This window comes from Bison bison, unplaced genomic scaffold (assembly GCF_000754665.1).
Source record: "Bison bison bison isolate TAMUID 2011002044 unplaced genomic scaffold, Bison_UMD1.0 scf7180017864323, whole genome shotgun sequence".
NCBI lineage: Eukaryota > Metazoa > Chordata > Mammalia > Artiodactyla > Bovidae > Bison > Bison bison.
Genome location: NW_011494895.1, coordinates 2358005 through 2372780, shown reverse-complemented (window position 1 = coordinate 2372780; position 14776 = coordinate 2358005). Strand labels below are relative to the sequence as shown.

At 46.0% G+C, this 14776-nt stretch overlaps 1 protein-coding gene across 1 annotated transcript in view; it reads right to left on the bottom strand.

The window, feature by feature from the left end:
• Positions 1 to 8342, bottom strand: part of ITIH5 (inter-alpha-trypsin inhibitor heavy chain family, member 5) — an 84733-nt gene extending 76391 nt beyond the window's left edge. The window contains exon 1 of the mRNA XM_010853146.1: positions 8155 to 8342. Within this exon, the coding sequence (XP_010851448.1) occupies positions 8155 to 8244 (90 nt within the window). The 5' untranslated portion in view covers positions 8245 to 8342. The remainder of the gene's footprint in view (positions 1 to 8154) is intronic.
• Between the last annotated feature and the right edge of the window lie 6434 nt (positions 8343 to 14776).

Below are 14776 nucleotides of genomic sequence, written 5' to 3'. Positions count from 1 at the left end.
TCGTCTCAGGCCTCTCCCTTCCAAAAATTGTGGAATCGGCTGGGGACCACTTAAAATAACTAACCATGGTCAGAAGGGAAGCCTGGCCCTGCTCAGGTATTATGTTCTCTGGTTGATCTAAAGTATTCTCTTTGAAGTCTCCTCCTTTGAAGAATAGGTTTTCCAAGAAAATAAACAAGTATTCAGGAGAACAAGAGAAGTTGGTTTTTCATTTTTGAGGTGGCTATCTGATAGCTCAGGGGATCACCATGGCAACACTTGAGTCCAGATTTAGACACGGACCAAACCAGAATCAAAACTTCCTGGTACACAGAGACTCCTGGTGCCAGCTAGGATTAGAAGTGGAAATGACACTCATGTCATCTTCATTGTTTTTAGTTAGGAATTCCTGACCCCTTTTATTGTTTGAGAGCTTTCCTGTTCCCCTATAAGAACCTGGAAGTGGGGTTTAAGGACAGGTAACCAAATCCAGCTTAAAGTCAAGGAGTGTTCTGAATAATAAATAACCTCAGAGCATGGGCCCCAAATCACAGACTTATGAGATGGCTCAGATAAGACTTTCTACTTCTTCCAGGCTGAGCTTACTTCTCCAGCACCAGAACAGATGTCCAGACCACAGTATTTAATAACAAGTATCAGCCACAATCTTTGCCATGAAGGACCGACCATACTACCTAACTTCAAAGAAAATACACTCAGGGAAACTTACCAGATAAGGTAATTTTTAAAAGTTACAAAGAAAATGGGGAAAAAAAGAAGAGTTCACTACACTCTCAAGTGACCACAAGAGGCTCTATGATGGAGGGATGGCTTGAAGTTGGTGTGTAGGATGTTGGTTGGAGTGGAATAAAGGGGGAAGACAAATTTAAAGAGAATCAGGTTCAACATAAGAACCATGCTGAGAAATCATTCATTATCTGCCTCTTCAACTCACATGGACCAAGCAGCATTTACTACCAGAACGTGCATGGGTGGCTGAAGACTGCCTTTGCACCAAGAATGTAGCAATAACCCCATCAGAGCTGGGGGGCTGGAATCCCCATCTATCCCACCATCAGACGGTCCAACCACAGGTGAAAAACAACTTAATGTTCATCATCTGGATAAAAGAGATGGTATTTTCCCCCCAGGATCAATCACAGGGTTGGATCAGGATCAGGAAGGAAGAGAAAGCATTCCAGAAAGTCCACAGATGGGGAAGAGCGTGGGAAGGGAGGAGAGGAGTGAGGGGTATTTGAAATACGAACAATACACACATTCCCTTTAGGGATGGGTGCTTTCATGACCTGGGTCCACTGAACAAGAGACAGAAAGGCCAGATTCAAGCCCTCATTCCTTCCGAGCTCTGCCACCAGCTCTGTCGCTCTAGGTTCCATCACAGAGCCAGGAGTGGCTGCATTGAGGCCAGTCTCAGCCACGCACCATCAAATGGCTGAAGACATGAGCTCCTAGCGGGCTGTGTGCCAGGAATTTATCTACCATTGGCCTGCATCTCCCGAGGACATTCTGAAGCCAAGACCAGGAACCTCAGCTGCCTCAGAGACCTGGCCAGGACCTGACACTGATCCCAGGGTAACAGGCTGGACAGCACGGGAGACACTACCCATCACCTGGGCTCAGGACAGATAGTCTTCGAAGAGCCCCATTCCGGGAATTCTCTATCACCAGCACAAAAGTTTTCTTTGGGAGAAATGGGGCTGCATGTTGTTCAGCTACGTGCCACGCGCCATGTGCGCTGCCCATAACCTCAGCAATGGAAGAAGAAACTTCATCTGGGGTTGGGTCGGGGGTTGGGTGGGCTGAAATTTCAAACAATTTCCAGGCATCCGGGATAACAATAACAAAACCCAAACCAACCAGCCTTAGGTGAATCACCCTGTTGCTTTCAATCTGTGAGAAACAAGGGACGTGGACCTGGCTTGTGGGAAGATAATGAAGAGGTCGGGGACCCTCCCAGCAGGAAAAAAAAAAAAGCTCAGGTCTCCATCCAATGGCTCCATCTTCCTAAACCGATCATCTGTTCCTTAGATACTGAAAGCTTCCAGGGGACTTCCCCGGTGGTCCAGGGGTTAAGACCTCCAATGCAGGAGGTGTGGGTTCAATCCCTGGTTGGGGAGCGGAGATCCCACGTGCCTCATTGCCAAAAAACCAAAACATAAAACAGAAGCAATATGGTAATAAAGTCAATAAAAACTTAAAAAGAGAAAGCTTGCAGGACTTCCAGCTGGACCTCTGACAGCATGTGGGCAGGGCTCCTTTGCATTAGAGCACCCAGGACTTTGGGAGAGTGTGTGTTAGGAACACAAGGTCACACAGGACTCATTGCTCAGCTTTTAGGACTCCCCGCTCTTCTCCCCAGTCCCACCCCCAGAGAAACCAGACACGGCTAGTTCAAAAGTGAGCCAATTTCTGGAATCTCTCCCACAATATCCTTCTTCCCCATCCAGCCTTACAACTCCACTGAAACAATCACAGCCATGCACATAAAGGAGATATGATTGAGTGGTCTGGGGCTCACAAGATCTTGCCTTGACTTTATTTTTCAAAGAATTTAAAAAAAATTGTCTTGATTTTCTGTGTTTTTCCAAATGCAAAGCGGTAGATTACCAAAGTTAAAAGTGCAGAAATGCTCAGTTCAGGGACTTACAAACAGATCACCACAATGAATGTGTTACCCGAAGCAGAGGCTCAACACTATCTGTGTGCCAGGAGATAAAAGTTAAAGTCGTCCTTAAACAGACCACATCGAGTTGTAAATATGAAAGTGCTGCAGTCTTTGGAGGAGTCACTGAGAGCCGAGCTTGGCATTCAGGGCACTTGGGTTCTAATTCAGGCTCTGAAATATCCCCTTGGGCGCATCACTCCCCCTGGGGGGATTTCCAAGGTTCTCCTGGAGAGGAAGCTTGCTGAGGCTTTCCTTGCAGTGGTAAAGATTCAACCAGGCTGTTCATAAATAATAAAAATGGCTCATGAGACCTGAGTGTTACTATATATATAAGTGCTTTACCTGACAGAGTGGGTTGATTATTTTTTATTTAGTAGTTTATTATTACTTAGAAGCTGATGAAAGGTAAGCGTCAGGATCCCTCACTTGCACAGTCCCTTAACAATGATGATACTGGGCTTCCTTAGTGGCTCAGTGGAGAAGGCAATGGCACCCCACTCCAGTACTCTTGCCTGGAAAATCCCATGGATAGAGGAGCCTGGTAGGTTGCAGTCCATGGGGTCGTGAAGAGTCAGACACAACTGAGCGACTTCACTTTGACTTCTCACTTTCATGCACTGGAGAGGGCAATGGCAACCCACTCCAGTGTTCTTGCCTGGAGAATCCCAGGGACAGGGGAGCCTGGTGGCCTGCCGTCTATGGAGTCACACAGAGTGGGACACGACTGATGCGACTTAGCAGCAGCAGCAGCAGTGGCTCATTAGCAAAGAATCTGCCTGCCAGTGCAGGAGACACAGGTTCGATCCCTGGTCTAGGAAAATCCCACGTGCCCCCGCAACTAAGCCAGATCGCTACCACTACTGAGCCTGTTCTCTGGAGCCCATGCTCTGCAGCAAGAGAAGCCACTGCAGTGAGAAGCCCTCACACCAAACTAGAGAAAAGCCTGAGCAGCAATGAAGACCCATAAATAAATAAATTACAAAAAAAAAGTCCGAGAAAAACAATTCTAAAATTATGTTGCTTGTCAGAATGTGTCATTTGTTGTGATTTATCATTCTAAACAACTGTTCAAGGTCACTCAAAGCCGGTACACTGGGACAATCCTGAGGGACGGGATGGGGAGGGAGGTGGGAGGGGCGTTAAGGATGGGGGACAGATGTACACCCATGGCTGCTTCATGTCAGTGGATGGCAAAACCACTACAATATTGTAAAGTAATTAGCCTCCAATTAAAATTAATTAATTAATTAAAAAATAAATAACTGTTCATTTTAGCACAGAATTTTGTCGAGAAGGCTTTGCCAATTATGTAAACTTGATTCCCCTCTCAAAAATTTAGATCCACCCCTGCCTATGAGGTAGGAACCATTAACAATGCTATCTTGCAGATGATGAAACAGACCCAGAGATGTTAAGTTACTTGCCCAAGTACACACAGCCAGTAGGCAGTGGGATCCAGATTTGAACCCAAGCAGCCTGGTTCCACTTGGAATGCTGTTAACTATATACTTTATTACTTCTTATAATTTTTACATAGAGCTCCTAGAAAACTCTCCGTAACACTCAATACCTGGTAGCTACTATTACTCTGTAAATTAAAAACTGTTTTTGCAATAATGGGAATGCAGCCCCATCCTTATTTAAATAAAGCATATCAATTTGAAAGAAGATGGATTTTATACAAGACATTTGCTTTTTTAAAAAAATGTAGCTAATTTTATTTTAAAAAATTATTTATGGTTGCGCTGGGTCTTCATTGTCGCACAAGCTTTTTTCTCTAGTTTCAGCAAGCAGGGGCGACTCTAGTTGCGGTACGCAGGCTTCTCATTGTGTTGGCTTCTCTGGTGGTAGAGCATGGGCTCTAGGGAGTGTGGGCTTCACTAGTTCCAGAACATGGGCTCAGTGGTTGTAACTTTCAGGCTGTAGAGCACACGCTCAACAGTTGTGGCCCAAAGCATGTGGGATCTTCGCGGATCAGGGGTGGAACCCTCATCTCCTGCACTGGCAGGTGGATTCTTTACCACTGAGTCACCAGGGAAGACCAAGACTTGCTTTTTAATATTAATTTCCTGAAAGATGCTCTCAAAGCTGTATCAGTCTCAATGTGGTCCATGCATTGCCCGCATCAGGACCATCGGGGTCCCATCCAAACCTAGTGGATGGACACTGATGGGAGTAAGGCTCAGGAATCTGAATCTTAAAGAGCCCCTGAGTGTCCTTCTGCAAGATGAAGTTTGAAAACCACTGCAGATAATGGGTTTATTACACTATGGGTAATACTGTTTATAGATGAAGCGTGGGGGAAGAAGCATCTTGAATCTAGCATACATTAGTAATATTTTCAGTTAAAGATAAGTAATAGGAATTACAATACAGGCTAACAGGCAAATTCAGGTACATTAAAATTCACAAGTTCACTGACATCTAAAAATTGTTTGTGCTCAGTTGCTCAGTCATGTCTGACTCTGCGATCCCATGGACGGTAGCTCAACAGGCTCCTCTGTCCATGGGACTCTTCAGGCAAGAATACTGGAGTGGGTTGCCATTCCTACCATTTCTTACTCCAGGGGATCTTCCCAATTCAGGGATTGAACCCGAGTCTCCTGCATCTCCTACTTTGGGAGGCAGATTCTTTACCATCGAGCCACCTGAAAAGCTCTGACAGCTGTTCACCAAATACCACATGTGTAATTAAAATATGACAAATGCACTTGTCTATATGAAACACCAACAGAGTCAGGGATATAGAGAATAGACTGATGGTTGCCAAGGAGGAGGGGGGTGGGAGAGGGTTGGATTGGGAGTTTGGGGTTAGCAGATGCGAACTATTAGCTATAGAATGTATACACAACGGGTCTTACTGCATAGCACAGGGATTGTATTCAATACCCCGTAACAAACCATAATGGAAAAGAATATGGAAGAAGAATATGGGATTTCCTTGGCAGTCCAGAGGTTAAGACTGTGTTGCCAATGCAGGCGGTGTGGGTTCGATCCCCTGGTTGTGGAGCTAGGATCCTTGTGGTGTGGCCAAAAGATTAAAAAAAAAAAAAAGTAAAATACAAATAAGTCACAGTACAGTGACCCAATCAAATTAAAGAATGTACATATATATAACTGAATCACTTTGCTATACAGCAGAAACTAATACAACTACAACTGTATTGTAATTCAACTACAATTCAATAAAAACAAATTTTAAAAAATGGTTCACATATAATTTTGAAGGCCATAATGATTGAGACCACAGCATTAACTGCATTGCCAGGCACTGTTCAAAGCATATTAATTACTCTTCAAAATCCTTTAATTAAGTAATCTAGTCACCCCCATCCTTGAGATGGGTAAATAGAGGCTCGATGTGAATTAGGGCTTCCCAGGTGGCGTTAGTGATAAAGAAACTGCCTGACAATGCAGGAGACACAGGTTCGATCCCTGGTTTGGAGAGCATGGCAACTCACTCCACTATGCAAACCTGAAGAAGCCCATGGACTGAGAAGCCTGGTGGTTTACGAACCATAGGGTCGCAGAGTCAGACATGACCGAAGTGACTTAGCACTCACACAGATGTGAACTAACGCTCCAGTAAGCACAGAGACAGGGTTCGAACTCAGAAGTCTGGTTCTGGAGGCTGTGCTCTCAAGTCCTACATCTTATACACATAATTTTTTTTTTAAGAGGATAGGGATAAGAAGGTAAAATCACAAATTTTCACAAAAACTTTTATATTCAGAGTTTTCTCCTGATTTAGTCATTTTCCAGAAGAATAAACGGTGCCTTGGGCTGACGACAGCATGAAATCACTAACATGGGCCAAACCAATGTTCTTATAAGCAGGGAAGTTCAGTGTTAAGCCTACTTGGACTTGCAGATGTCAGAGCTTTAATCCCTCCTCTTAGCTCATAAACAGAATCTTTGTTTCAGTGCTTCCCACATCTTCTCCCTCTGCCCCGTAAAAAGTTTTCGGATCTTTACCCTAGATTCCTTCCCTCAGCACTTCAGCTGCCCAAGCCTAACAGCGGGCTCCAACATCAAGTGCTGACCATCCCCAGCACTTTTGATGTATTACCTACCCAACCCTCATAACTCTGTTCTTTCCCACTTTGTACAAAATTGGAGACTGAAGCACTCAGGACTATGCTCAGCATTACGGAGCTGAAAAGCGCCTGAATCAGGAATTGAGCCCCGGTAGCCGGCATCAAGTCCCTGTCCTTAACCAAAACATCTGCCATTTCATATACCACAGTACACAAGGTCCTTTACACAAACTAGCAGCTGGATCCTGTAGTATGCTCAGGAGGAGGTGTGTGCCCTGCTGTAAGGTACAGGAAAAGAAGGCATAGAGAGGCACAGAGGAGCTTGTCCAGGCCACACAGCTGTAAAGGGCAAAGGAGAGACCAGCCTTGCTCTCTGTATGCCAAGCTTGTACATTCCTCCTCCACCACACAGCCTCCTGGAATTTTTATGGGTTATTCCTCATGGCAGTCCTACAAGAGAAGAATCGTTCCATTTTGTAGATAAGCACATCCTTAAGGCAGAGTTGACGTGAAAGTAACCATGGGATGTTTAGGCAGATTCTGTTTTCCAGATCTGCCTTCAAACCAAGGCGCTGGGAAAGGGGTCTTATCTCTTCTTCTCATCCTGCAAAAGCATGCTTTCAGCTAAACAATTTAAATACATGTGTGCAAACAGCACCAGAAGATGCAGAAATGCACCGTCTACGTTTATCAGGACAGAGCCCTTTCTCCCTATAAGGTCTATGCATTGATATTTGTGGGAACCTGTTCTATATTCTTTCAAGAGCCTTCCTATCCATCAGACATTGTATTGAGAGTTCATATTCGCAGGTTTCATTCACTTGTGAGGTTAAGCCATTTAAAAAATCCTGGCAGATACACAGAGTATTAACCAGGGGAACTGAGACCCTTTGGTTCTTCGTCCTCCGCCCATCATTTGGCCATCTTTAAGCTACTAAAGCAATAAGATATGAAAACTGTGTTCTCCCGGTTTTCAGATGAGAAAAGTGGAAGCTTCCACGAGTTTAGAACATTTCCTAGACGTGCTCTCTCTCTGGAACAACTGGAAACCAACAGCAACCTGCCAACACTCTACCCCACAGGCGCATCTGAAAGAACCTTGCAGTTAACTTAGGGTTCTGGTTCAGAAATGAACAAAACCAGCAGAAACCCGCGCAGGTAACAGGAGCCGAAGAGGTTTGGTTCCGCAGGACTTTAAAGTGCAGACACAATTCTGCAAGAAACTTCGTCATCCAGACTCTCTCCTCGAGGGAACAGTAGATGGGGAAGCTCCCAAGCAGACGACCAGGGACGGAGAGAAGAAGAGGGGACGATGTGCCAGGACATGGGGGTGATCCCACCCTCCCTCGGGTCCAGTAGCCTGTCCCGCAGCCACGCGCCCGAAGGCGGCGGTGGGAAGAGACTGAAGCCGGCGCCCGGGGCCCACCCGGGGCCCCCTAGAACTCCACTTACTTGATCCGATGTGTCCTCCCAGCTCCTCGCCTCTTCCAGCAACCCGGCGCAGAGCGGCAGCGCAAAGCACAGCCCGAGCAGCGGGAGCATGGTGAGGCTGGGCGGCTGCACCAAGACGCTGCGGGACGCGCGGTTACAGCGCGGGACTCAGGGCTGCGCTCCGAACTGCAGACGCGCGCGGCCCCGCCTCGCGCCCCGCCCCGCCCCCTGAGCCCTCCGGCCACGCCCCTGAGCCCTCCGGCCACGCCCCCACGCCTATTCGGGTCCCGCCCCTGCTCCTTCCGGCCCCGCCCCCTGAACCCTCCGGCGGCCCCTTAGCCCCTTCTGCTCCGCCCCCACGCCTATTCGGTCCCGCCCCTTCTGGCCCCGCCCCTTAGCCCCTCCGGCCCCTGCGCCCCTCCTGCCCTGCCCCCGGCGCCCTGTCGCGGCTCCTCACCCCTCGCGGGTTCAGACTCTTCACTCCCGCGAGGCCAGCGCTGGGTCCGCTGCATCCACGCCGGGTGCCCCCAGCCCAGAGCGCACGGTTCGCCCCCCATCGCTCTTCGCCTTCCCACCAGTACCTTCAGTACCCCCACTCCTGCCCCGCCCCTCCCTCGCCTTCTCCAACCAGCTCTGCGGGCACCTGCCACCACCTGCATGCCCCTCTCCCGCTCCTTCGTGAACTCGCGCCATTCTTGTCGCAGGAGGACACGGTAAGGGCCAACCTGACCCTCCATGTACAGTCCGCCCCCTTCACCTGCTATACAGACCTCGCTCCCGCACCGCGTGTATACCGCCCGCCCACTTCCAATATATACCACCTCCCACCTGCTGCATGCACCACCACCATTCCCACACCTGTCACCTGAAAGCATCAGGAGACCTTCTTCTGGGAAAATAGTGCGTTCCCCTTGACATCCAGCACTGATGCTTACAAGCCCAGTTGAGGGAATGCTAAGTGGTCTAACGCAGAAAGTACCAGCAATGTGGTCCCCTTTTATATGGCTCTGGCATAAGGGAACAGAAAGGAGGAAGTTAGAGTTGGCACCACGTCGTAGTACTTCTGATTTTTTTGGTTATTAATCATAAAAATGAATGTCACTGTTATCATAGTTACAGACTATTGGTCATGTTTCTGTCCTGTCATAGGAAGAATTTTTAATAATCTGCCAACCATTCACCCACCGGCCTTTTAGAGTCTGGGATCCATCTTTGCACCTGGCAGATACACAGTGATCTGCATCTGCTTGTTTCCAAAAGGCAATTACCTCAAAGACACTTAAAAAAAATTTTTTGTCGTGATACTGCTGCTGCTAAGTCGCTTCAGTTGTGTCCGACTCTGTGCGACCCCATAGACGGCAGCCCACCAGGCTCCCCCGTTCCTGGGATTCTCCAGGCAAGAACACTGGAGTGGGTTGCCATTTCCTTCTCCAATGCATGAAAGTGAAAAGTGAAAGAGAAGTCGCTCAGTCGTGTCCGACTCTTAGCGACCCCATGGACTGCAGCCCACCAGGCTCCTCCGTCCATGGGATTTTCTGGGCAAGAGTACTGGAGTGGGGTGCCGTTGCCTTCTCCTTGTCATGATAAAAATCACATAAAATAAAAAGTACTATTTTAACTGTTTACCCTATTTACCTGTACAGTTGGGTGACACTAAGTACGTTCACATTATCATGCAACTTTTACCATCATGCATCTTCTGAATTTTTCACCTTAAGACATTTTTTATGTCTCTGTAAAAATTCCTTCTAAATCAATACACTGAGTAATAAGTTGGCATCCATCTCAGTGGCCAAAAACAGGGAAATGGTTAACTCAAAAGACAGAATATCCATCCTGTGGAATATTACGCAGCTGTTAAATAACAATCATTAAGTGCATGGAAACAGGAAAAACGTTTACAGCGTAATTTAAAGGAAAAATCAGATCATATAACCATATCAAAAGTATGAGTTTAATTAGGTAAAAATACATAAGAGTGGTCATTAGAACTAGGGAAGAATGAAAACAGTGGGTGTGTTAGCTTATGGCAGTATCTCTTTTTAAAATATTTTGTTTTCTCTTGTTGAAATGTTGATTTTTGTTAAACAAAGACATTAAGGGGCTGGGGGAGTGTTGTTTTGGTGAAATAAATGGAAAGAAAATCATTGTCATTAGCAATTAAACATGTAATAGCCTGTACGCGGGCTAATTAAAAAAACATGCCTCCACCATGGAGTGACAGTAGCCGGTCCAACAAGGCTTCCACAACAAAAGCACCGGTAAGGGAGAGCTTTGAAGTAATCAGAGGGTTTTTATTCTTAGTTCTTTACTAACCATGAATTACAGATGCATCCTGGGCACACTTAGAAACGTCACAGCGTGCCAAGTATGTGCAGTCCCCTCCTCATTTGAAAACTAAGGGGGAGAAAAATAATAGAAGAAAATAAAAAAGAGGAGAGCCCCAAATCTTCTGGAATTTTGCCCCCACCACGTCCTTGCCTCCAAAAGGAAATGCCTGCTTAAAAACTGAAAGTTGAATTTGGACAAAACTGGTTTATTTGAAAGTAAACATTAACAGCTACTGTTATTTCAGTCTGTCAATCCTCCAGCAACACTGGGGACCTCGTCTTGGTCTTTCTCTTCTCCCCTCTCCTACTCAACTCTTGTTTTGTTTGACCTTATATCTGCCCTTTGTCCCGTTGTGTCCCAACTGGTTTCTGCAGAGGTCAAGTCATCCAGAGAAATGAGTTTTCTTTTCTCCATCTGCTAGGACTCTGCAGTTCTACTCTAGGTGGTGGTGCTGGTTCACTGTTACATTTGTTTTATGGCACCTTTGACCTAAGGGATCAGAACTTCCTTGAGGGCCCCAAGTTTTCTTCCACAAATTGTAACATTGTGCTCAATGCATGCCTAGCCTTTCAGGACCATTTGATGAATGGAATTAGGGGATAAGAGGCCTGGTGGGGCAGGGAGCTAGCTGTGCCGGAGGAAGACTGCTGGGCTGGATTCTAAACTTGGTCCCTTTCTAGCTACGCAACTTGAGAGTTTCTGAACTTCCCAGTATTTACAGAACTTCCTAAGCTTCTGAGTGACATCAGAATGTCTGTGTGACCAAGAGGAGATGGTCTTTAAACCTAGGGAGGTGTCATACAAATAAAACCCAGTGAAGGTTTCCAAAACTCTCCGTAAGCATAGGTGATTATTAGCCTTATCAGTCAGGATGAATAAATTAATGATCCCCCTTCAAAGGAGCCGAGGTATCCCCACAAATATGTCCTTTGATGCCAGGCGTTACTGGTTTTACTGTGTGAAACCACCGAGCTCAAAGAACCTCAAAGCTGGAAAAGACCTAAAACCCAGTCCCGATTTTTCCAGTGAGACCTGTAAGGGGTTTGCAGGGCCCATTCTCTAGCTAGACACAGAGCTCCAGTCAGGACCCGTGTGTTCACAGACAGGGTCTGGATGCAGGGCTCAGCAACAAGGGTGTCTTAGTACAAGAGTGAAGAAGATCTGCTGGTCAGGGAGGCCCCTGTGCCAGCTCTTGCCAGGAAGTGGCTCCGTGTGTGACTAAAGGATGGGGCAAGGGATCCAGGATTTTAGAATCAGGCTCATTGGAGTTAGGAGCTTTTCCCTGGTCCCCTACGTGAGACCACCAGTGGATGGGCCTGGCCAGCGTAGCCAGGGCAGAGAGACTGAAGAGGGAAGGCAGGCTCTGCCGTTGGTTTCTTTTCTTCTCCCTCGAATTTACCCTTGGTCGCCTTCTGGTCCCTCTATCTAGCTGCTCTGATATTCAAGCTCCTCCTCTGCGCCTCCCCCCGCCCCGCTGAGGCCCCTTTACCCAAGCTTCTTTCTGAACATCTGCAAGGCCGTTGTTCTATTCTAGGCCAGCTCTTTCCCACTTCCTCCGACTCACCTTTTTATCTGCTTATATGACATTGTGTTTCTCCTGAACCCTTGACAGCTTTGCGTACTCATGATAGTTTCTTTTTTTTAGTGACTTTTTTTTCTTTTTAATCAAAAAGATAGGAAGAGAAAATGGATTCCTTCTGGCTTTGCCTCCACGATTTCTCAGGGGCCCTTGGTACCTTGGGGGGTCATGTCATTGTTGCTCAGTTGCTAAGTCATGTCTGATTCTTTGCAACCCCATGGACTGCAGCCCGCCAGGCTTCTCTGTCCTTCCCTATCTCCCAGAGTTGGTCAAAGCCAATTTTCACCTAGTTTACAGATGGTGACTCTTACCCAGAGAGATTTATGAGAGAGGAAGCAGAGAATACAGTTTTCTTATTTCTTTTGATTGATGATTTGCTAAATATGTCAACACTCACGAAGTGTAGCACAGCATATTCTACTTGAATTTTCTGTTTACACATTTGAGACTCTAGACTTGATTTGCTCGTGGGCAAGGATTGTCTCAAGCTCATTTTTATATCCCCTGGAATATAAAAATATCCCCTGGAATCTCTATTCCAGTCTTCCTGGAATACAGTCGGCATGCAGTGTGTTTGATAGATTGGAAGAATGTGTATCTGTGTCATGAACCCCTGTGCTAGCTGTGTGCCATGATATAACAGGAGTTCTAGACATGATCCTGGAAGAATTTAACCATTTAGATATGAAGCTGGAACTAACAGTGTAGTTTGAGCTGAAGGGTGAGATGCTAAGTGGAGAGGAGGGTGAGATTGTGATTGTGGTCTAGGATAATTAGAGAAGGCTTTGGAGAGGAAGAGAAAATTATTCTTTGCATGAATCAGACTTGAAAGCCGGACAGAGAAGACAGGGTGTTCAGGAGACAGAAGAAGGAGAGGGTGCAAGCATGGAAAAAGCTTTAGACATCGTGGAAAATTCACAAAATGTTGGGGGAAAGGTCCAAGTTTGGGAAGTTACCTGTAGAATGTTCTTGAGCGAGTAGTCGCCAAGGGCAAATCTGCCAATTTTTTCCATCAAGCTAACTTTTTAAAAGAACTGTCCTTTACTTTAAGAGTTTTGTCACTCCCACCAGTGCCGGTGTCTCTCTGGGTCCCTGGGGGGAAGGGTGAGAGGAGTATGTTCCCGGGGGGTCGTATATACATTGGGGAGAATGGGGTGGGTGAAAGAGGTGGTGAACCAGAGCCTCAGGAAGGCGTTGAGAGGAAAACATGCCCGGGTGATTCCAAAATTCTGCCCACATTCCCCACAAACATGGTACCGTATACCTAGGTGGTATAAAAATTACTACTATTTCAGTGACCCATACTTACTGCTGTTATTAATACTATAGAGTGAGTAGTTAAATATGCTTTTTTGAAGAAGTCTTTCCCATTAATAAAACTTTAAAAAGTAATTTTTGCTTGATAAATGTAAGTGATCTAACCTAATATAAGCAAAAAGTACAACTGCAAATCAAATAAACTTGAAATTTCAATGCAGCCATGTAAAAGTGAGCAAGCAGTGATAAATCAAGTAAGTTGTTCTTAAGAAACCATTCGAGTTAAATGAAGTGGCTTGTTGCCAGATGCTGTCTTGATCGGGTGGTTACCTTATTTAGGATTCTGATGGAAATGTTTACACGGCCACGAAATTCTCAGTGTAAATTGGGCTCAATAAACATTTCATATGATGCACGCACGCATGTGAGAAGAACACATATACTTTTAAAAAATTCATTTTATTGAAGTCTGGTTGATTTACAGTGCGTTAGTTACTACTATCGGAGAAGGCGATGGCACCCTACTCCAGTACTCTTGCCTGGAAAATCCCATGGACGGAGGAGCCTGGTAGGCTGCAGTCCATGGGGTCGAGAAGAGTCAGACATGACTGAGCGACTTCACTTTCACTTTTCACTTTCATGCATTGGAGAAGGAAATGGCAACCCACTCCAGTGTTCTTGCCTGGAGAATCCCAGGGACGGGGGAGGCTGGTGGGCTGCCGTCTATGGGGTCGCACAGAGTCGGACACGACTGAAGCGGCTTAGCAGCAGCAGTTCCTACCATATGGCAAAGTGAGTCAGTCAGGCGTGTTCTTTTTCACGTCCTTTTCCATTTTGGTTAGCCACAGGATATTGAGCATAGTTCCTGGTGGTGTAGAGTGAGATCAGTTCATTTTTAACTTAATGCTCTCAAGGTGTGTGTGATGGGCAAGGAAAACTACCAGCACAGTGTCTTCTAAAACTCAGACTTGGGGTCAGCAGTGGCTGAGTTTCATCTCATCTACTCACCTTCATCTTTCTGAGTTTTGTTCTCTTAAAAAAATTTTTTTTTATTGGCGTATAGTTGATTTACAATGTTGTGTTAGTTTCTGCTAAGTGGTTCAGTATACGTATATTCTTTTTTAGATTATTTTCCCATATTGGTCATTACAGAGTATTGGGTAGAATTCCCTGTGCTATACAGTAGGTCTCTGTTGGTTATCTATTTGATGTATAGTAGTGTATGGGTGTTCAAGCTAGTTTTAGGAAAGGCAGAGGAACCAGAGATCAAATTGCCAACATCCGCTGGATCATGGAAAAAGCAAGAGAGTTCCAGAAAAACATCTACTTCTGCTTTATTGACTATGCCAAAGCCTTTGACTGTGTGGATCACAATAAACTGTGGAAAATTCTGAAAGAGATGGGAATACCAGACCACCTGACCTGCCTCTTGAGAAATTTGTATGCAGGTCAGGAAGCAATAGTTAGAACTGGACA